This window comes from Tachysurus vachellii, chromosome 14 (genome assembly GCF_030014155.1).
Source record: "Tachysurus vachellii isolate PV-2020 chromosome 14, HZAU_Pvac_v1, whole genome shotgun sequence".
Classification (NCBI taxonomy): Eukaryota; Metazoa; Chordata; class Actinopteri; order Siluriformes; family Bagridae; genus Tachysurus; species Tachysurus vachellii.
Window position 1 is genome coordinate 16,232,939 of NC_083473.1, and position 23,494 is coordinate 16,256,432.

At 36.1% G+C, this 23,494-nt stretch overlaps 1 protein-coding gene across 3 annotated transcripts in view; it reads right to left on the reverse strand.

The window, feature by feature from the left end:
* ptprz1a (protein tyrosine phosphatase receptor type Z1a) overlaps positions 1–23,494 on the reverse strand; it is a 45,237-nt gene that overhangs the window by 11,728 nt on the left and 10,015 nt on the right. For 2 of the 3 annotated variants that reach the window (XM_060886524.1, XM_060886523.1), the window contains exons 2-13: positions 19,152–19,223; positions 14,580–14,759; positions 14,171–14,322; positions 13,643–13,738; positions 10,963–11,029; positions 10,670–10,827; positions 9,101–9,251; positions 7,175–7,359; positions 6,343–6,469; positions 4,294–4,334; positions 2,149–4,171; positions 737–881 (exon numbers count right to left, since the gene is read on the reverse strand). In XM_060886524.1, the coding sequence (XP_060742507.1) occupies positions 737–881; positions 2,149–4,171; positions 4,294–4,334; positions 6,343–6,469; positions 7,175–7,359; positions 9,101–9,251; positions 10,670–10,827; positions 10,963–11,029; positions 13,643–13,738; positions 14,171–14,322; positions 14,580–14,759; positions 19,152–19,223 (3,397 nt within the window). The remainder of the gene's footprint in view (positions 1–736; positions 882–2,148; positions 4,172–4,293; positions 4,335–6,342; positions 6,470–7,174; positions 7,360–9,100; positions 9,252–10,669; positions 10,828–10,962; positions 11,030–13,642; positions 13,739–14,170; positions 14,323–14,579; positions 14,760–19,151; positions 19,224–23,494) is intronic. The other variant, XM_060886525.1, reaches the window with a different exon arrangement.

Genomic DNA, 23,494 nt, shown 5'->3' on the forward strand with positions numbered 1-23,494 from the left:
AAACATCTTGGAACAAAATTTCATCACCACCTCATCTGCAGTGTAAGCCATAAGACAAACGCCATATTTCACATTAATTAACAAACAAGTGCCATTTGTAGTCTCAGTCATTACCATCCACACAAAATATTTCTCAGACTGAAGGCATTCACAGCCCCACTATCAAGTGACCCTTAAACACATCTTTACATGTTCTGTATTTGGGATCTTTGCTGAAGGGGTTAGGATGGGAATGAGGACAATTCACCAGTTCATTCATTAAACCTTCTTTTGAAATATCTACACTAACCATCACCATCTATTTCACAACCCTTACACGGACTTACGATTAGAGATTAATGACAAAATGAAGCTGATCATCTACAACAGTGTTTAGGAAGACCATACAGTACATTGCTATGCATCAAATATGTTAATTATAATAAAAACATTTTCATTTAACGCATTTTATTTACATTTATATGTATGGCATTTGGCAGAAACCCTTATCCAGGGCAATGTACAAACGTGCTTTAAGGTCTCTATCAATGAATACATCATTACTGGTTCACTAGGCCACAGACTAAGAATACTATGAGTCTGAAACTCTGCTGTGAGGAAACACAGTCCAAAATCTTTTTCTGGAAATCCTCTGTTCAGTTTATAAAATGAATCTGTTTTGTTATGGATCATTGTTCATTTTTCCAAATGCAACACGATGCATAATAAGCCTTAAAGCCCCATATATAAAATTCACCTCCAGTAGATGAGAATGCCAATTAGTACGACAAGACAGAGGCAGGTGAGGGTTGAGACCACAGCCAGAGGAACCACAGCTTTCCTTTGATGCTCCATACTGGACACCAGACCCACCCAAGACTCATGACTACTGTTACTGGCATCTACAAACAAGAGAAAGTGAAGCCTGTTATGATATAATGAAACATGAGGTAATCAAATGCATTAACACACAAACATTTTTGTTCATTAAACCGGGTATGTCATTTAACACACTCAATAAAACAAATCCAAAGTCCAAATAGGTGATAGAGCATGCGAGTAGTTGTATATAAGCAGAACAAAGCAAAAAGTAAAGACTTACCTTAAAGTTTAATGCAAAATAAGTTGTTTCTTTACAGAAGAACTTAACTTACATATTAGTACTACTGTAGTCTGGATATTTGTTAAATAGTTAAATATGAAAGTTTCAGGTTTATTTGATGATCATGACTAAGATTATTTAATTAAGTAATGCTGAAAATGATCATTTAAAACGTGATTTTAATTCAATTCTCTTAGAGCACAAGGTTTTTAGCTGCTATATTAGTTCTTAGTTCTTACCTGATCACAACACTGACCAGACAGGATATAAAGCCCCCTGAACATTACATTCCTAATTCATACTTACAACACTATTTTTTAAAATTATTATTTATATTACTACTCATATTACTAGCATGTAACATATTTTTACTTGTAAAGAATTAGCAAAAATGGTGTGTTAATATGGTTTATAGTCATGGGTTCTAGAAGAATCTGAGAGATCAGAACCTAACCCTAACATGTTAACCCTAACTCTAATCCGGTCACAACAACACTGAGCACCAGCTGTAGCCTACTGATGTGTCAGTGCAGGACATTTACTGCTCTCTACTGAGTATTGTGTATCTGGCTTGTGTATTTCACTAACAGCACTGAATCCGAATATATAGTAGAGGATATTTTGAGTCTTGCCCAAAACGCAGTAGCTAAAATAATGGAATTAAAGAGGAATTTTAATTTGACATATGGAAAATCATGCTTGGATGTATTGTGGAGGAAAAGCACACAGGACAAAACATAAAGTGAATTAGGGATTAACATAAACGGTGTGATGATGGCTGTGGGACTGTGAGATTGAAATGTCACGTTTTTAGCTCTTTAGGCCTTAATTCGAGCAAAATATGTCAGATTATGTGATTTCCTAGATAGTGCTAACAAAACCTCAAAACCATACCTAACTCATAAGTCATTAAATACTTATTCCAGGGATTTGTGGTTTGCAGGCAATTGTTATTTTACCAACTGTAAATTTATCTTTTTCTGCATTAAGAAAGATGTTGAATCTGCTAGTGGTTCTAGTCCAGTGGAGCCCCTTGAGAGTTGATGAACAGATGGCAGTATTTTTACCTTCCACTGGTTCTTCCTTTGAGCCTCTGTCAGCACGCTCTGGGATGCTGAAATCAGAGGATGTCTCATTATCTGTAATGCTCTCTCCTGATCCGCTGCTTTCGTCCTCTGTACCCCCCAGAGCCAACGGTGGACTGGGGTGAAGGGTTATACCAAATATATTAGTCTCTCTCTCTGTCACATTCTCACTCTCAAAATAGAAGGATGAAGAATGCTCTTCCAACTCCAGCTCTTCTGTTAATTGTTCAGTGGAGAAGACACTGGGGGAGGACGGAGTAGGACTCCCATCTCCTGAAGCTGAGCTCTGAGCCGAATCTTGATCCACTATCCAGCCTGAGGCACTGCTGTCTAAAAACCCATCAGCTGAGGGTGTGAGTAATGAGATAGCCTCTGGGCTTGAGGTTGACAACACTGAGGGGGTCTCCAAGGAAACAGAGCTTCCCAGGACATGGGAAATTTCACTGCTTCTGATGCCACTCATGCTGTCTGTAACAGAGAATTGCAGATCACTAGAAGGCTCCATGACAGAAGATAGGTCCCAGTTTGTTGCACTGAACCCGTCAATTCCAACAGTGGAGAAGGATGGAAGTGAATGGCCCTTTACGACACTAGAAGTGTCACTTATTGATGATGAGGGCATTAGGTATAAAGACAAAGAAGACAAAGAACTTGAAATATGTGATGAGATGCAAGAGGCATCATGACTTTGATCAACATTGAGAGGGACCACAGAAAAATCAGCCCACTCCACCACACTGTCTGATAGAGAGGAGGTGAAAAAGGAAGAGTAGTCAATGGATAAGGTACTTGATGGCTGCAGAGATGGAGAGACAGTGCTAAGAACCTGTGAGATTTCCTTCTCCGAGTTGAACCGCACAGATAGCTCAGAGTCAGTTGAGTCTGTAAATGTTTGAAGGGGGAGAGTACTGTTAGTCGGGGTGGCACCTGAGGCCGACCCAGACAACATGTCACCATCATCACCATCATCACCACCAGAGACAGTTTCCACATCCCAATAAGACACAGAGCTGGATGGAGAGCTGGACAGTATAAGGTAGGAGGGGAAGTAGGGGACAGACGGTGTAGTATACGGGGTGTCCCAGTGTGGGGAAGATGCAGACTCAAACAACATAGAGCTAGAGGGAATGGACATAGGAATAGCATGCAGGCAAAGCTGGGAGTCACACACAGGGGTTGCAGTGGGAGAGTTCTCACCATTGAACTCTGGTGAGAGGACACCAGAGGCAGTGGTCATAGTAGTGGGAAGAGGCACAGTACGAGATGTAGTTTGCACTTGGACCTCTGTGGGGAGGAAGGAGGAAGCTGGATCTGTAACAGAAATAGGGCTCTCCCTAGAGCCATATGAGTCAGTGAACTCTTCCATCCCTGCCACTGAGGTTGCTGTGGTATCTGCATCATGTGGACTAATTTTAACTCCACGACCCACAGAGCTGTCATTGAGTTCATTATCTTCTGAGACCACACTTGGAGCTATGCTGCTATAATCTGATTCAGAAGTGAGAACATCTGTGATAAAATGAGTTGTGGGGATCATGGTGGTAGGTTGGGCAGAGTGTTTTACTAGAATGTCTTGGTAAAGGTTTTCATTGGTTGCTGGAGTTGTTTTAATATCAAAGACTGAAGGAACTGGCTGCTCTACTGTTGTAAATGTTAACGTATTAGTAGGGGTGTCATGGGTAGTCGGTTTAACTGGGATCCCCTGGTAATGGTTTTCAGTGGATGTTGGGGTGGTATTAATATCAATCACTGGAGGCACAGGCTGTTTTGTTTTGACAGAAGTAAACGCAGGGGTAGGGGTCATGGTGGTTGGTTGGGATGTATATTTTACAGAAACGCCCTGATAATGATTTTCAGTAGACACTTGGGTTGTTTTTTCGCCAAATAAAGGAGTGACATGGCGCTCAGTTGTAGTAGACCTGGGGAGAGTTGTAGTGGTTTGCACTGGATAGGGTGCCTGATTTGAGTCAGGCTGAACAGACAAGGGGGTGCTTGGATAGTCCACCTGAAAAAAGAGAAGAGACTGTTAATATGTTCAGATGTTTCAAAGCCCTGAATTAAGTTACTGCTCTTTATTTATAGAAAAGGAATACTCTCAGCATTGTGCAGTCTAACTTTTTAAGTTACCTCTTCATCAAATTCAAAGGAGTCAGGGTCAGGGTCTGTTTCTGAAAAAACATTAAAAGTAAAATAAATGTCAAAATTGCATATTTGTAGACTTATAACACCTAAACTAACAAATGTGTAGTACTGAGAATAAATCTTCACAATTTCAAATCTTCTTTTTCAATCATTCTTATTATTGAAGATGCCAAAATATATGTAGGCAACCTACTTTGTGTATATTAACAATGAATTAGACACGGATGATTGTTCTGTGTTCAATGACTCGGGAGGTAATAACCAATATCTGCAAAGGACTGGGTTAAATGTCAGGTTTGTGTGTATAAATGTTAATTTGACTTAACATCAAGTAACATTCCTGAAGAAAAGCAAAGGGAAGTACTGGAAAAATTGACCATTTCGGGTCACACAGCTAAATAAACGAAACAAAAGTATGTTCTAAGGCAGATGAAAGGTTGATAATCACGAGGACACAAAGGAAACTGGACACCAGATTGGCTCCACATACACAAGAAAGCAGACAAAATGTACAATCCTACTGCTCATCAGTCCTACTGCTTCCTTCAGAGTAGGAGCAACAAGGCAATATGGTAGACATTATTCCAATATTTTTTATGTTTTAGACACAGAATTATTTGTAACGTATGTAATAAATATTGATCTACAACACAAGGATGCTTCAATGGATGTTCTGATTAGCAACTACAGGGGTAATTGTGAAACAACAAAAACACTTTTCACATTGAAGTGCATGGTTTTGTAAAATGAGAACACACTCATCCATAGACACAGCCATAGAAATATGATGCATGACATCTTTTATGCAAGTCAAATTAGTTTATTGTAAACAGCAGTGATACAGATTCTCAACATTTCAGTGCATTGACACAAATTGTTGTGAGGATATTAAACCTGTTAAAATAAAGGATCTAAATACACAGACATACAGACAGACAGCCAGACAGCCAGACAGCCAGACAGACAGACCGATAGATAGATAGATAGATAGATAGACAGACAGACAGACAGACAGACAGACAGACAGACAGATAGATAGATAGATAGATAGATAGATAGATAGATAGATAGATAGATAGATAGATAGATAGATAGATAGATTGTATAATGAATGACAAAACATGATCTGCATAGGAAGCACAGAAAAACACATAAGGGTCTACTAAAAATAATACTAAAGAGAAAGACCATAGTGTGCACACCTTATGCAGGGTATGCTCATAAAATACAAAGGTTCTGAGGACACAGAAAAAGGACAATGCATAGAGAAATAGAGTCAGAACAAAGGCAGCTATAAAACCGATTACAAATTTAAGCAAACATTAGTAAAGTAGAAAACTTTACAAACTCCAGCATAACAGAAAACAGCAAAGGACCATTGAAAATGTAAAACCAACAACCAACAACCACATAAGTCTAATAGTTACTGTGCATTTAAATACTAATACTGAAGAACTAGTGCAATTTTCTATAACTGGGAAATCTGGGGATCAAACTTGTTTCAGTTTGATTAGTCTGACACAATAATCCTGATGATACTATGATACAATAACAATGATATAATAAATACTGTACCTAAGATTAATATAAATATTAACATGTTGCGCCTACTGGTACAGGTTGTGCTTTTACTTTCATGAGTGCAAGTATGTCAGGCTTTGGGAAGTAAATCCAACATAGTATGCTTGTAAATATTGCATTCAGGGTCAAACAAAAATAATGATTGTCAGAATTCCCTCAGGTTCAGACAAAAGTGTCACTACAAAAAAGTCTCAAGCACACCTTTAGCTCTTGGTATCAAAATGCAATACAGCACTGTGGTTAAATCAATAATGTGATTATCATTTAAAACATGGAACTTGTCACTGATATTTATACTAGTCCCTTATACCATACCATAAGGACAGTGGCTGGCAAAGGATCAAACAACTGGATGGAGCATCTGGGTCTGTGGTTTTCGCTATTTTTCAGAATTCTACGGTATGCAAGCTCAGTCCCAATAGAGATGAGAGTGACGAGTGTGGATGTTCTTACCAGGGTCAATCACGGGTATGTCCACCATCAGCTCATCACTCTGACGCCCATACAGACCATTAGTGCACACTGCCATCACCTGAACCACATAGCTGGTGTTGACTTCCAGGTCTGGGATGATGGCTCCCTGTGACAAAACAAAGAAGAAAACATTCAGCAAGACCATCTGTAGACTTTAACATGGAAAATAATGACTGTATACTCACAGGAGTCATGTATATATTCAAAACGTCAGATTAAAATGGCAAATTAGCCATATTACATTGTCCAAAATACACATTATGACCAAAAGTATGTAAACACCTGACCATCACATATATATGTGCTTCTCCTTCAAACTATTGCCACAGAAATAAAAACAAGCAATTGTATAAGACAAGCTTGCATGCTGTAGCACTGATTTCAGTGTATTTTACAAGGAGCCTGAAACCTGTTCCAGATGATAATGAACAAAGCAACAGAGTGACAGAATGGCCTGAACTCAACATCACTGAGTTCACTAATGCTCTTGAGGCTTGAAATGAGGATAATCATATTCCAAAATCTCATATAAGGTCTTCAGAGAAAGGGGAAAATGGATCGTAACAAGCACAGGTGTAATTGTTCAGCTGTCCACATAACTTTGGCCATACGATGTAGTTTTTGTCTGATGTAATGTAACGGCAAACCTTGTGTGTATTATCCCTGTTTAAATAGTTTAAATGAATAAAATCGTTTTCAGACTGTATAAAATATTCAGACTTTATACTTTTCATTAAATAAATGTATTATTTAATGTATAGTTCATAGTGTGATTGGTTTATAATAAATAGTTTAATGTAATGTATAGTACCACATCCTGGTCTCCATCAGTAAGGTACTCAAGCGTAGGCGGATCATTTCCGTGTGCCTGCCAGTAGGTGACTGAATATTTCTCAATGTTTGCGTCATACACAGCCCTCGGCCTCTCCCACATCACTAGCAGACTTGTGTAGTTGTGTGGATATGCCTGCACATTCTCTGGCTCTGAACTACAAACTGCAAAAGACCAGCACACACGCTTACAACAACCATATTTAGAAATAGTCTATAAAAGCAACATTATGTAGAATTGTTTTGGCTTAGCCGTTATGTTTTCTATGGATGTTTATCAAAAATAACATAGGTCTCGGGCTAATAAATAACTGATAAATTATTTTTCACTATGTATTTCCTTTCAACATAATGTCACTTTAACAGATGCATGCAAACAGAAGGTGTTTTTTTTTGTACAATCATTTCTCTCGTTCATACACTGTTGGTCCTAGCACATGGTGACCTTAGCATGGAGGGCATTCTTCACCATCTGTGCTCAGCATCTGAGACTGAACACCTCTAAAAAAAACAACAGCACTCAGACACATTTATGGAAACATATTAAAGAAGATTAGTCTTGCATACCGATTGTGCAAGCTGAAATGCTCATTTTATTTTGTTAGTTTTTATTAAATTCAAAAAGCTGTTGAGCAAATTATGCTTTGATAACTCACACTCGAAACAAGCCATGCAAAATTTGAGAAATTTAAAGGAATATATAATAACTACTAACTGATCCATTTGAACACCAGAGGGCAGAATGTTGCCAAAAATCAGTGATCAGTGTCAAAATTTAATTTACAGTTGTTAGAAGTCTGTCTAAACTATTCTAAATATTGTTAATTTGATATTAATAATATATAATGTATAGAGCATAATATACCCTTAATCAAAATACACACAACCCTCCATGTAAATAAAGAATGTTTTATCATTGGGGAAAAAAGACATTTTGAAAAATAATGAGAAAACCTCAACCCTATACCAGCATAAAGGGCAAACACAGAGACAGTTACCTGGCAACACAAAAGTCTACTGACTTTCTGAGAGACACACATCCAGAAAGATGTTAAAGAGTACAAGACAAAGCCCATTACTGAGAGAGAGAGAGAGAAGTGGAGGGCGCGAAGGGTTCTCAATCCAAAGAAGTAGGACAGAAATGTGTCCATAATTCCTGCTGTGCTGGATGTAGTGCATAGATCTGTGTATATATACTGTTAGTACAAGCGCTTTCAAATAAGCAAAGTCTCTTGCTAAATCATTAAGCCTTTGATATTACTAGTAAGCCATCTTTTAATTGTTAAAGCCGTCAATATTAAGTGAATCTACCTGAGAGAAATCATACATGATGTTCATCATATACATGTTTAAATGTAAAAGCTAAAAAAAAAAATATATATATAGACATCTAAAACATAGCATGATCATTAACAATAGTTCTTGTCCTCTGGGAACTGGGAACATACAATGCCACATCACAGTCATCATCATAATCAAATTAAGTACTTATTATTTAAATGAGGTTAATAGGACACTACTCCAAAGTGTTTACAACAAACTATAAACAAACTATACTGGAGTATTGGCAACTGTTTTCAATCTTCTAGTAGAAAGCTGACAGTAAAAATACATTTACTGACAAGAATAATAGCATAATATCATCATTAATTCAGATAAAACAATGCATTGCAGCACTTTTAATAACCTTAAAGTGTTTAAAGAGAAATATCAAAAAGGTCATGATAGATAACAGATGATTGCTTGTAAATGGGTCAGAGTTCATTCTTTTTAGAGAAAAAAGCATAAAGTCTCCTCAGTGGAAAATTCCACCAATGTTTGTTTAAAGCAGAGAATTTAGTATCAGGTGTTTCTTACAGTCTGTGTGCATGAGAATGTGTCAGCATGTGTGGGTGTGTGTACTTACTGGGCGTGAGAATCTCTTCAGTGCCAGTGTATGAAGAATAGACCTGACCCATGAACTGAAGCTGCTGCTCCCTGTAGTTATTCTGCAGGTAGTCCATCATTATCACATAACCTGCCTGCTGCATGGTCATCACCTCACAGAATATCTCCAACTGCAACGGCACAATACCACAAACACATTCACAGCATACAGTCAAGTCTATTGCTCCTGATTGCAAAAGTCTGAGAGATAAGACATGAGGCATTCCGGGATCAAATGTCCTTACAGTTTACAGGTGTAGTGTTAACATTATGGCACTTTTTACTTAAACCACCTTTTTAATGTCCCCTTTCTAACCCTACATGCAGGAAGAAGCATCTTTTAACTTTCAGCAAAATCACAAGGTGACATGTGACATCGAATATACAATAAATGCAAACGATACAGCTATCTATCCCTTTCTAAGTCTCACCTCGTACTATCACAGCTATCTATCCCTTTCTACATCTCACCTTATTATTTGTTGCAAAAACAAAATCAAATCTCATTGTGAGACTTGTGTGGCTTGCATTACTAACAAATAGCTTACATTAGCTTGCATTAATAATAAATAGCAATAGGGGATTGAATGATTAATCATTAAACATGAATTCAAATCTGTTTCGGTGGTAAAACACAAAATACCTGGAATTTTATTTTATTTATCACACCACTCTGACAGGTCACACAAACCTTAATGCTAGATAAACTGTTGTTAAATAACAGCAGCTGCTTTATCACGAAACTTCTATCAAGGGACAGATTCCTAACCTTATAAACTCCTTGATTATTATTCAGTTACGCATCTTAAAGCACATTCACTCACTACTATGAATCTACTACTACTACAAATCCAGTAACCAGAATAACTTTTAATCTAGAATTTTCTACTATATTAAATTCTAAAAAGAAAAATGAATAAATCAATTAATTGAGTTTTAAAAAAAAAGTAAAGCATAGTAATATTGTGAGAAATGCACAGTTCTGTCAATGTATTATTACCTGCTTAATTTGTACTCAAACATCCAGTATGCACCAATTTTACTGTGTTTGAGAATTGCACTATTGTCTGCTGTTACATGTTGTTGTGAAAAGAATGACCCACCTACAGTTTTTTTTTCTTAATAAAGCTTTCAAGCCTTCAACTTTCGTTATCTTCAGTAGCTTGTGTCTACTTGTAAGATACATAAGGGAAATAGCCTGAGGTTTAAATGACACATAGCTGAAAGAAAAAAGCTTTACAATTATTGACATTCCTTTGATGTTAGGAACTTGACCCCCACCCAGTATTATACCCGATAATGACAGTGGATTTTTGAACAGGAGACACAGTATTGTCACATTTCATACTGGTCATACTGATCATACAAACACGGTAGCTTTGGTGTTAATGTTAAAGTCAGAGTATCAGATACCAAAACCTTAAATAAAGGAAGGCATTTCATGAGTTCCTCTGCAAATGGATATATACAGTACAGTATTATACAATTGAGGCTGTTAGGGAATGTCAAACATTGTGACTGTTGCCTTGGTATAGTATAGTGATTTCACCTGCGCTTCAGAGACGGCTACTGTGTTCTTAAAAATAATCCACTCCACTGTCTCATGGCAAGGAGGAGACGTGAGCGAACCATTGTAGATGAAGTACTTCTCCGTGGAGTTGGGCAAGAGGCCTTGAAGACTGAACGGAGATACACTACTACTCTTTCCTAAAGAAAAGATATCACACAATAGATGTTTTTTTCAGTCCTCAAATATTCAAACACAATTCAGAGTGTGGTGTTTGATGAGTAGAATAGAGTGGCTGTTTAATAGCGTAATCATTAAAATTCAACTGTGCATACCATATCTGCTGACGCTGTTGACTGCATCAATGATGGCTTCGTAGTTTTCATTATCTTCAACACTTGCCTGTGAGATTTCAGAATTGCAAATCTTAACACAAGAATTTTTTTCTTTTTTTTAAAAAAAAACACCAACATTTTGTTACATGCACTTAATAGGTAGAAAAGTACTGCTGTTCTCTATGTCTCTGTAATGTTTGATATGTGTGCTGTCTCAGAACCTCCCCCACAACCTCAAACTGCTGAGTGTAATTGCCCTCAGCAGCCTTAGGCTGGATTTAACAGGTGAGCCACTGCACCTGGAACTTACTATACTTGCGGATAAATGACGTAACCCATAATCCATATAGTATTTCATAATATGCTAATTAAATAAATATACAAAATATTTAATATTTGGAAAGCACTGCTTAAGCAAAAATAAATACTAAATGAATAAATAAATGGTGTTCGTTTAATGTTAAATATAAATACATCATTTATAAAACATTTTTATTTGTGAATAAAATTTTTAGACCTTGTATGACGTTTAATTGATGATATAGGAATGAACAGTAATATACAATACAAAGCAGACAAAATGCAAATTAAAAACCCATCAGTATTTAGACCCCAGAGAATATTCACATGTAGACACAAGCATTTACTCCCTATCTTCATACTTCCCACGTGTAGTCTAAAACATCTAGTTTCTCCACACAGACAACGTGTTCATACAGGTCATAGATTCAGGCTACTGCACAAATACACAGTGTAAACACCAAGTATACAGGCTAAAGTGTAGACAGGGAGGGAAGGTGCTTCTGTCTGGAAATATTTCTGCTAGTGAGCCTTTGCAATCTGGCCAGAAAAGACATGTATAAATGGAGCAAACAAATAATGTGACTGACTCTTATGTAATTATATCTTATTATTATTATTATTATTATTATTATTATTATTATTATTATTATTATTATTATTATTATTATATTTTCTGTCTATATTATATAGACAAAGACCTTGAGTGTTTGCGTCGAAGAGATATCATTAATTCAGTATTTAAAAAAGGCAAATCTAAGTTAGGTGGCAGAATTTTTTTGTCCTATTAAAATATTATTGCAAGCAAGTTGTCAAAGAAGATTTCTGTGACTTAGTCTCATTTGCTGCCATAGGAATGAATCTAATGTAATGATACCAGTGATACAATGAAAACCATTAATGTTGGTAGTTTGTGGTTTAGGAGACAGTCCAAGTGTTTATAGAGATTTATGCATTTCCTAGTTTAGGAATTTTGAGGATAAAATTAAACTACTGTGTACAACATGTACATGCATGTCAAGTGAAAAAGCAAATCCTCTTGGTGTAATTCCACAAAGAGTGCTTCTGTTTTGAACCCTGCATGTGTCTGAAGCCAGAAGATGTGAATTCTAATCAGCAAAAATATAAAATAAAAAACAGAACTATCATGTCAAATAATTTCTGATTTATAAATTGTGTTACTTGATCAGTGTTCTCTAAATAGTTAACTATTTAAATATTTATGTAAACTGTATATAATGTTTATTAATGTGTCAAAAACAATACACAAGCCAACGTTAGCGCACTAGATGAAAGACATCCATTTTCAATTGGGTTAAGCACATGGTGCAATCGACCTCAGGCACAGTACTCTGTACGGATGTCAAGCACAATCACAGACTTGCTTACTACTCAGATAGTTGTATGTGAGTATTCACACACGGCAGCGTTTGCCATTAACAGAAACCTGTCTTAGGTAACGCATGACTTTCTCTTGATGTCAGTTCAAGTAAGGAGCCATATTAAATCCAGCACAGCTGTCTGGTGATTTGCTGTAAACACAATATTTTACCTTGAAATTTAAGATTTGTTTGTACAAAGGACTATTAAATTCTATTCAAAGACAATATTAAAAATATAAATATAACACTATGAAGTGATTTAATACAGTAGTATCATACCTGTCCAGCACCTTAACAATAGACATCTCAGGGGCTAAATTTTATAAAACTATTATTTTATGATGCCATAATGGGTGCTTCATGAACTTTCCTTTTAAACCATTGACAATCAATGACCCTGTTTGCCCAATTAAACTAGCTTTGCATCATTAAAAACAGGTGAAATACTGTTCATGGCCTGTCCAGTCACTTGCTACAACTCTCATCTGTGGATATAATGTTTTTCACCCATGCTTAAGCCTTCTACAAAAATAGAGAACAAATGAATTTCTCAACTGTTCATGTAGAAAAATGTTAAAACTCCACCACACCCAGATCCATTTCCTTATTCAAGATATTATAATAGCAGATTGATCCCATGAGCTTTGTTTATATTCTCACCCTCGTTTTCTTCCCTGTTTTTATGCCAGTTGCCATTTTGTTGCACTTCGTTAATGACTAAAGTTGAGGCATGAGGGCATTTGCCATAAGTTGGCAAATGACTGGCAGGAATATATATGTGTACAAATTTCCTGTCAGTTTTTACCCGACATCAAACATGGCAATAACTGTGAATTACTATTACAGTAATTATACTATTATAGGTTTGTCAGTGTGATTTACAGCAGGAAGATTCAAATTGAAAATAGTTTTCTTAAATTAAAAGCATGTTCTGTAGCTTAAACAACACGAGGATATACAGTAGCAGGCCATAGATACTCACAAAAAATAGAACTCACCTCAAACAATACAGCAAGAGCAGTAATCTGTCCTCCAGACATTAGGGCATCATCTATAGACTGATGATGATGGGCTTCATAACAATATATCTGCATCTGTATACATATCACTCTTCATCACCCTTCATTCCACAGAAACTTAGTCATTTAAAGTTTACAGACTATCAAAAAACATATACAGCATGATAGCAGGACCCTTCATATAAACAGTTTAATCCTTGTGGATCTATGGATGTCAGATCTTTGTCTAAATTCAGATGGTTTAAAGATGAAGATCTTTACCTGTTTCTAGGCTTATAATAATCATATCATTTTAAGCGTACCATAAAACTAGAGGAGGGCAGTAAAATTGGTTGTGGGAAAAGGAAAGTTCCTCTGTGTTTTCATAACAATTGCAATTTACCTTTCATTCTTCAGAGGGCTCTAAAACTCACATTCTCCAGGAACCACTATAAAGAACAGTGCACTCCAAAAAAGTACTATGGGAATAATACAGGATGAAGAGATCAAAAGAAGGCTTTCTTTTACCTCCAAGGGGAATTTGACTCCATTGATGCCATGCTCAGAGCCATCAGAGGAGGCGTTGCAGCGGCCCCAGTGAAAAGTAATGCGGCCCACCCTAAACGTGGACCTCAATCCTCCTCCACTTATACTGAATTCACCTCCCACATCTATTGTTACTGGAGAGAGACAGTGAGTACATCATATAAATGTTCACAAAAGGTAAACCTCTTACAATGCATCAAAGGCCAATATGCAATCAATGCATCAAGCATACAATAATAAAATCAACTTTTAAAGTTTTAACAGTAGCAAGTTCTGAGTATTGGAGAAAGAAGGTATTTGCCAGAAGGTTATGATGTCCTACAAATGGATGTTTTACATTTATATTTTTAAGATTATCATAGTCAGTAATGAGTTTTATTAACAGCTATACCTGTCTTGCCATCATTTTTTACTGTTGTGGACTCTGAGGTCTGCTGCTCCCAACCTTCAAACCTCAACTTCTGAAACTGAGCTTTGACCTGCGCCAGGCTCTCCTCGATGTTTATAGGTGACTGCTTGGCATTGTTGCATGATGGGTATTTCTTGTACCATCTGTTTTGGTTTAAAGTTCCTAAAAGGAATTAACATAGTATAATATGCATCTCTTTTATGTGCAATGTAAAAAGAAAGAATAAACACGCTTTTTACAAAGTAGAGACAATTTGATCTAAGGTACCTTTTCTTAAAGATTAATACCAATAGGATTAAATACCAATTAGGATTAAAGTCAACTAAAAACTTCCTGGATCCAAGTTAACATGATCAGCATGATGTGGTAAATTGTTTAAATCCGTTGTCTTCGTGTAAATAATCAGGTTGATACAGCTTTTGATAGAGCTATTAAGTCCAATAAAGCAATGGCTTTTAATAATACAATTCCTTAGACTTACTTTCATGTATGATGATTGTAACTCACAATGTTTACAAGCTAACTGGCTTGCTAACTCTAGTAACTGTAGTTCCAACCATTCATTAGAGTTTATTACAAAGAACAGCATGTCCTGTTTCTTGGCAGTCTGCAGCAATATATCAGTTTTAGCAGATCAGTTCCATGTGTTCAGCTTGTTAAGTGGAGTATATGAACATGCAGCAAGAGCAATGAAGCAGAAATGAACCTTAACCCTCTGTTGGGACTTGATCAACTTTTAGCAGTTTTCACAAAAGCAGACATTACCACACTGAAATAACCTGTAAACTATAGCCTCCATAAATACTTCAGCATGCATGTGGCTGGGCTGCACATTGTAAATTGCAAAGCAGGTTGCAATCGGATGTCACCTAAAAGCCTATAAAGTAGTAAAGATCACAGGTTTCAATATTTGATATGTAATTTGGGGCAAATTAGCCAGCTATCAAGTTTTTAGACAGTTGTGATCTGCTTGTTACCTAACAAACCTTAAGTCAAACTTTAGGCCATATAATACTAACATTAGCTCAACAGCCATGGCCATTTACAAGAAGTTTCATCATGTAGAATGATATACATCCTACTTTTTAAAGGTTTTCATTTATCTTTACCTCTGATTTACTTGAATGTAATCTGAGAAAGAGCCTTTCTTTATTTTCACAAGGTGGATAAAGAGATGTGTTAAGCCATTACACACTATCTATAAAGTTAATCTGTTCAAGATAGTTTAGACTTAACACACACATGCAACACTCTCACACAAATGAATTTAACAAATAAACTTGACTGACAGTTTAAAGAAACACTATTTTCTCCTATTAATGGGAACTAATAAAATGCATACAAATACAGTGAGTCTCTTCACAGGCAACAAATGTCCATATTTACTGTCATTTAACCCCCAACCTCACTGGAGCTTCCTTTTGTTTTGATAACCTTTAATAAGCTTATTTCTGTAAGTGTTGACAGGCTTCTGTCATTTCTCTTACGGTCCATTTTTCTCATGCAAAAGCTTCCAGCTCAGTGAGGTTTGATGGCTTCCATGCTGCAACTGCTTTCCTTCAAATCTTACCAGATTTTTTTGTTTCGTCACTCAATATAATTCTCTATATGTCTCGTCAATTTTTAAAGATAAATTGAGTAATCTCATAGTTATTATTTTGTAATATTAGAATAAAGAATCCTAGTAAACAACCCCTTTATTGCTTTTGAGGTCCTACTTAAAAATGGGGAATTAAAAAAAAAAAATATATATATATATATATATATATATATATATATATATATATATATATATATATATATATATATAAAATATATAAGAAATATACAAGTGTGACTTGCCCTTGTGACTTGACTAACATTTCTTTCTAAAAGATCCTAAAAGTAGTTTATTTCTTTATTTCTTGCCAATACCTAGAATGCATTCACTTACTTTCTCTCAAAAGGAACAAGAGATCTCTCAGTTTTCCTCACTAACTCTCTGTCTCTGGCACCCTTATGAGAAATGATATACCTTAGCATTTAGCTGTTTTGTTCCAACCACATTATTTTATTACACCTGATTATATAGGAGAGTTATAATATTGTCTCACACTTTTTTAACTTCATCGCAAAAATGTAAATTTCCAAAGTAACAGAAATTAATCGATCAGAATGGTTTATGGGTTATCCTGAAATTACTCATGAACGAGAAGTGGGTGGGTTAAGTGGCAGAAACTCTGGCATTCAGGGCAGCACGAGTGAACAATGTCCCATCTGCCTGGATGCTTGTCTGTATCCCTGGCATGATAATGCCTTCTTTGTTTTGCCAACTTCATGTGTCATTCAAATTTGATTTACTGTGACACACCAGACGAGTCGAGGGGCTGACAAAAAGTAATGTGTGAGAGTAAAATAATATTAACTCTATAGAAATATATAAAATGACATTTTTATTAAAGACATACTGTATTTTTTAAGACAAGTTGTTCTGTGCTGTACTACATCTGCTGACAAAATAAGTCACAATAATGTTTAATGAAGTAGAATTTCAGATCTGGCCTACTTTTGAAAGTAGAGCTGTGTGAGAAATGAGGGACTTCTCTATGGTGCTAAAAATGAGCAAGAAAGAAGTGAAAAATAACATTGTGTCAGAGGTGGTCTTTACTGCTGAATAAATGTTTGTCATATTTCTCACTGTTAAATGCAATAGTGGCTCACCGATAGGGGCAGAGATTTATAACAGCTGTTAAACAAATGGTTATTTTCAAAAAGCCCTCACTCAGAACTCCATACATTTTAAATTGCACAGAAATATTAATGACCTCTTTTGAATGAAGATTTTTCAAAAGTTACTATTTGACAGATGCTGCTTTGATTTGCTCACGTCTCTATTGTAGTAGAGGCTCAGTTGCCTGATTTTGCTGGTTCTCCACAGCCACCAAGATCTTGTTTAATAGAAATCATTCAAAATTAAATCCAAAAAATGTGTGTAACTAAAATGTAAATGCAGACACTGTGGTTTAATGTCTCTCCATTTTATACTGCCCAAATATCTGGGCTAGTTTTCTGAATTTGAAGAATTTAGGTTACTAAACAGAAGGTTGGGAGTTCAAGCAAAAGCACTGCCAAGCTGTCAGAGTTAGGCCCTTGAGCAAGTTCTTTAACCCTCTCTGCTTCTGGATGCTGTAGCATGGCTGACCTTGTGCTGTTATTCTAGCTTCCTAACAAGTTAGGATAGGCAAAAAATGTGCTGTAATGTATGTCACAAATAAACTCTAAAATCTTTTTTTTTGGGCTAGAGGTTTTCTTGAATCCTGACAACCCTGGTTAATGAATTTAGCTCTTCTGTGTGTGTTTCAGCAGTAAACATACCTGCTGCATGACTGTATGTTGACTATCAACTTCCTATTAAAGGGGTTATGCTAAAAACTCACTAAATGGTAATCTATAGCATAAGTCACATGTGATAACCTGTTGACTCAAATTTGACTCAGGTTCTTATTTTCTTATTAATGTTGTCTTGCCACACCAAGGTCATGAGACACTGCTATATCAATGCAAACTGTGTGCTATCTCACAGTCATTAGTAGTTTATAATACACAAGACATCTATAGAAGTTCAAATGATCTTGTGGGATAGGATTCATAATTCTGCAAAAGTCTTCAATTCAATTCAGAAAAGAATTCAATGCAACTGAAAATATATTATGATTTAAACGAGTCCAAAGCTCTACTTCTATGGAGTATGCTGAACTACTAGTAACACTTCCACAATAAGAGCAAAAACATTTACTCTATAATAATTGCATCAAACAAAAGAAAAAGCATTTAAAGATTTGATGCTATAGACATATTTCCATATGCCCTATGCAGTTCCATATATTTTCAATGTACTCTAAAGCTTGCTACAGAGTTCGAAAAGGTTCAAAAGTTGCTTATCCTGTAGTGGTGTACATATAAGCACCTACTGTATACAGATGTGTGGTCAGGAAATCAGACTAAATGTTTCAAAATTCTTTAGCCTATGGCTAGCTAAGTGTATAAAGGATATTAGACACTTCATAGCTGAAGCATCTCACCCTGGTTTATGTTGGAACAAATTATCCGTGACATTATTTGCACTTTTACATGCAGCAAGCTGAGTGTTTGCAGACCATGAAAATGTTTATATTTACTTCCAGCTGGCACATTAGACCCTTCTTTTACCGAGTAATATATTGTAACATTAAGCATTGGTACAAATAATACAACTATATACAAATGCATTAGTCAAATAAAAGGCCCTTTTAAATTTTGCAGCTCTTACAATAAGTAATTAAAAATAAAGCTACAAGTTAAATGCAATCCAAAGAAAGGTATTCAGGTATTCACACGCAAGCCGAGCCAGTGGACATGACAAGCCAATGCTGAAAACCCTAGGCTAAGTTCATGACTTAATTGCTCCGTTTAAAAGATACGAGTAAGCTTAACCTGTTGTGTTTTGTGGTGCAAGCCTTGACAAGTCCTCAACATTTAATGTTGCTGCATGATAAATGTCTTCCCTCTTTGTGATTGCAACTCATTAATACTTACCTGCGTAGGACCAGTCTATATTTTCTGTAAGCTTCTTTTGTGATCTGAAGCCATAGGTTTGAGACACATCCACTGAAAAAAAAATACAAAAGCACTTCAGTTAAATTAAACTCTGGCAATAATTCCTGTGGATTTAAGGAAACAATGTGGCATGAAAACTGATGCCAGATTTATTAATGTGTCTAATTCTCAATTGAAATTTTCTCACTGAAAGACCTAAAATGTGGTCGGAAATCACTGACAAGATGTGAAAGATGAAAAGCACCTTTTAAAAGACGTTAAAAGAACATACATGTTTATGCATTTTAGTTATAACTGTTATGTGTAACAGTATGAGAAGATGATGCATGAGTGAATGTCAAAAGGTTGTTTTATTTACGTGAATCCAGAATTAATCAGCTCATGACAGGCATGCTATCATGTACAGATGTAACAGAAGTGTTTGGTATGTGGCCAAGTCAACTGTATTCTCACAACAATAAGCAGAAACTATAAAAAAAAAAAAAAACAAGCGTATTTTAGAATGATAATACAAAACAAAATCAAAAGTTTTAACCAATGCCATATGTTTGACTTGGTGAAATGTATTGATTAAATATTTGACTAAATTTAAGTAGAACATGAGTAATCTTCATAGGAAAAATCTTTCCTTCATCATCTCCAGCTCACTTTAGCTCTCTATCAACAAACCTGTATAAGACACATGAGACATTACTACAGTGACTACTGTCTCACATAGTATTGTAATTTTTCTCCAGATACTGGCTGCCTGGTTCTTATTAATGTCATGCTGATTCTTAAACTGAGGAGAGAGCGACACAGATGCAGCGAGTGAAGAATTTATAGCGTTCACTCTGAGGCTCTAATTACTAAATGATTAGCAAGTGCAGTATCTATGTAGGCCAGGTCTCTATCATTTAGTCCTAATAAAAAAAGGAAGAAGTGTATCCAAATATGACTGGTTTTGTTAAATGGAACAAAACGGTGGTTCCAGTTCCTGTCACATTTCCTCTGTCTCTTCACCTGTGTACACACACCTGCCACCAGGAAGCACAGTACAGTAAAGGTGTTTTGTGTGTATATTTCCAAATGGTTTATATAGCATGGACTAAATATATATTCCAACTGTGTCGCTTTAAAACAGAACTCCTTGGCTCATTGTTTCTCTCGTCATTGTGCAAAGCAAACAATTTAAACAAGATAGCTTTTAAAGCTCTTGTCTACTCTTTCGCTCCCACACCACACTAAGCTAATGTCCTCTTTTTCCACATAAAAGAACGGTCACATGAGTCCCATGACTTTTCCTGAAGTGAACAACATTCACTTCAGCAACAATGCCCTTGACTAGAAACATGACTGCATTCCAAGCACCAGCTTATATCTGAGGATAGTTTACATTGTGAAGGTGAAATTGGTGCACCTGATGATCCAGTATCAACATAGGATTATGGCTTTAGTCTATTGTTATCTGTATCTAACAGAAATGTAATAGAGCCGCCGTTCTAACACTGTATAAATACATAACATATCTATGCACCTTCCCATTAAACTGTGTCTTTTTTCTTAGCTATTCAATATCAGGCAGCACAGTGGTGTTGCCTCACAGCTACAAGGTCCCTGGCTCGAGGTTTATATACAATGATATTCACATGTTCTCCATTTGTCAATATGGGTTTCCTCTGGGTTCTCTGGTTTTCCTCCAGCCCAAAAAACTAAACATGCCAGTAGGTGGGCTGGTTGTTGTACTTATGGTGCCCTTTGACTGGCCTTATATCTAGGATGCTCTCTTGTCTTGCATCCAGTGTTCTCAGTATAGTCTCTGAATCCACTGTGACCCTGACCAGGATAATGTAAATACTCAAGATGGATGAATGAATGGATGGATGGATGGATGGATGAATGAATAAATGAATGAATGAATGAATGAATGAAATATTAATTAATTAATTAATCTCAATCAGTAATTGCTTACCATTCTGTTATGACACTACTTGTTGCCATGAGTTTAATAAGAAGAAACAAAGTACGGTTTTAAGTCATTTATATAAGTTTCTTGTGGATATACAAACCTTTCTGACTGCATTTCTAAAGACAAATCTCTAATGTCTTCTAGATAATAATATTTGGTACATTGTCTACACTTTGTGTGGAACAGAAGCTAGAAAAGTAACACGTTAAAGCAGCTAGAGTAATGATGTTAGGACTCCGTATGATGACAATAGTATTGAATTGCAGCAATGTTAATGGTCATTTGACTGGAGGTTGTTGAGGGAATTGCTGCGTTACAAAACATTTCCCTTCCATCACCTGACATAAAAACAACTGTAAGTATCAAATGAGAATTTATGAGCTCTTGACTTTCTTATAAAAATGTAGTAAAAAATACATACCTAAGGAATTAGTATAACTTGGTATTTTCTTGGAATAATTTATTTAATTGAGAAAATTAAATCAGTATTCAACAAATTTGCTTTTGTCCAGAACCACTGACCCAGTGTGTGTTCTGGCCCAATTACTCAGCATGAACATGATCATAATAAGATTAGTATCAGGGCTATAAAGGGCTAGGTGTAGCATCCAACTTCCTGTGTGTTCGCTTTTGTCTACCAGGACCCATATACTCTTTCACTCAATCAGCACACATGTTCTGTGCCAAGCAGCACTGATGATAGCTCAATTTCCCCTTCACGGAAACAGAAGTGAACAGAACGGTTCAACAACCTGCTGCATCTTTACTGCAGGACAACAGGGCTTTGTGTTTTCTGTCAATCGTGTTAATATGCTTTCATGTAAACTGTTTTTACATATCATAAAATAGACAATGTATTTTGTTCTCTAGACTGTCATGCATCTGCAGTTGTATAGGTATATAGACAGTAGGCTTGAGATTTAACATGTATGATATCAGAAAAATCTGCAGCGAGCATAAAAATAAGAGGATTATGGAGTCCCTGTGAGATTCTGGAAAACAGACACCCACACACATCCATCCACACACACACACACACACACACACACACATAAACTGAGAGAGCCCATATTCTCACCCTGATACAGAGAGAATGAAATGGAGGCTGAAAATGTCATCCTGGTTTTGGGAAGTTCCAAAAATACCTAAAAATATGCAAACCTCTTAATTGTGATATGTTTGTTATTGAAGAAAAATCAGTGTTTAGCTGCTTAAGCTGAACTGCACTTGAAATGTATAGCCCAGTGTGTTTTGAACCTACTACAATTGCTGTGTACATCAAATTGCATTTGAACACCCCTTAATACTGTTTGACTTTATAGCATATGGTTCAGTAATTACTCATGGTGTCAACTAGAAGATGACGGATTCTTTTTGAATCTAGGTTCTCTCAATGTTTCTTTCTCATGTCTTCTCTGGGAGATTTTCTTTGCAAAATGAAAAATGCAAAAAATTGCAGCAAATGCAAAATTTAATATATATATGTCTAAGGGCAAATTCTCTGACTACAATGCAAATGCAAAACTATAAGTACTGTAGATGAACAATACAGACATAAGAATGTCTCAACAAGTTGCTCTTATGGACTTTAACTCAACAGAAGAACAAACTTTTGTATACTTATGTGATACAGTTTAGTGCAGATTTAAAAAGGTAAAGCAGAATTGTTTAAAAAGTGTTTAGCTCACGTTATTGCTCAGTGATCAGTGTTTTGCCTACTGATGGAAACTTGAATTAGATTTGCATGTGTGTTGCATGTTAGTGCGCCTGCAAAATGGGCAAAATCTCATCTAGTGTAGTCCATAAAGTCTTCTTTTCCTAAACTCTGAACAATACACTCAAATGTACTATGTATTTATACCTCAATATGTATTTATAACTGGACACACAGAGACTTTTTTAAGTCCAAGCAAGGATTCCGGGGTCCTGATGTGTTAGAAAAGAAAAACGAATATGAAAGAGCTTTAATATTTAATGTTTAACGTTGTTGTCACTGTTATTTCCCCTTTTATACATATTGTATTAAAGTGCAGCACAATATTTGGTGTAAGCCAATTCATTAAGGACAAATGTGCTTCCATGATACAAGACGTAGAAAAGGAACAGAAAAGTAAGACTGACAAAATAAACAATGGCAGGATTTGTTCGAAGTAATACTGCTATACCTCTTTAAAGCATATTGAGAAAGAGAGAACAGAGAGACAGAGTCTCCACTCCAGACATGTGGCACTGAGCAGCACTTAAAAGCCCAGCCTACATTAAATGGATGCAGCAGAAGTGGCAGATAAAGAACGGACACTTTAGAGAACAAAGTGGAGAAAGACCAAGGGACATTAGGTGGCCTGTAAGGGTTCCGGCTGCTAAAGTACTCCTT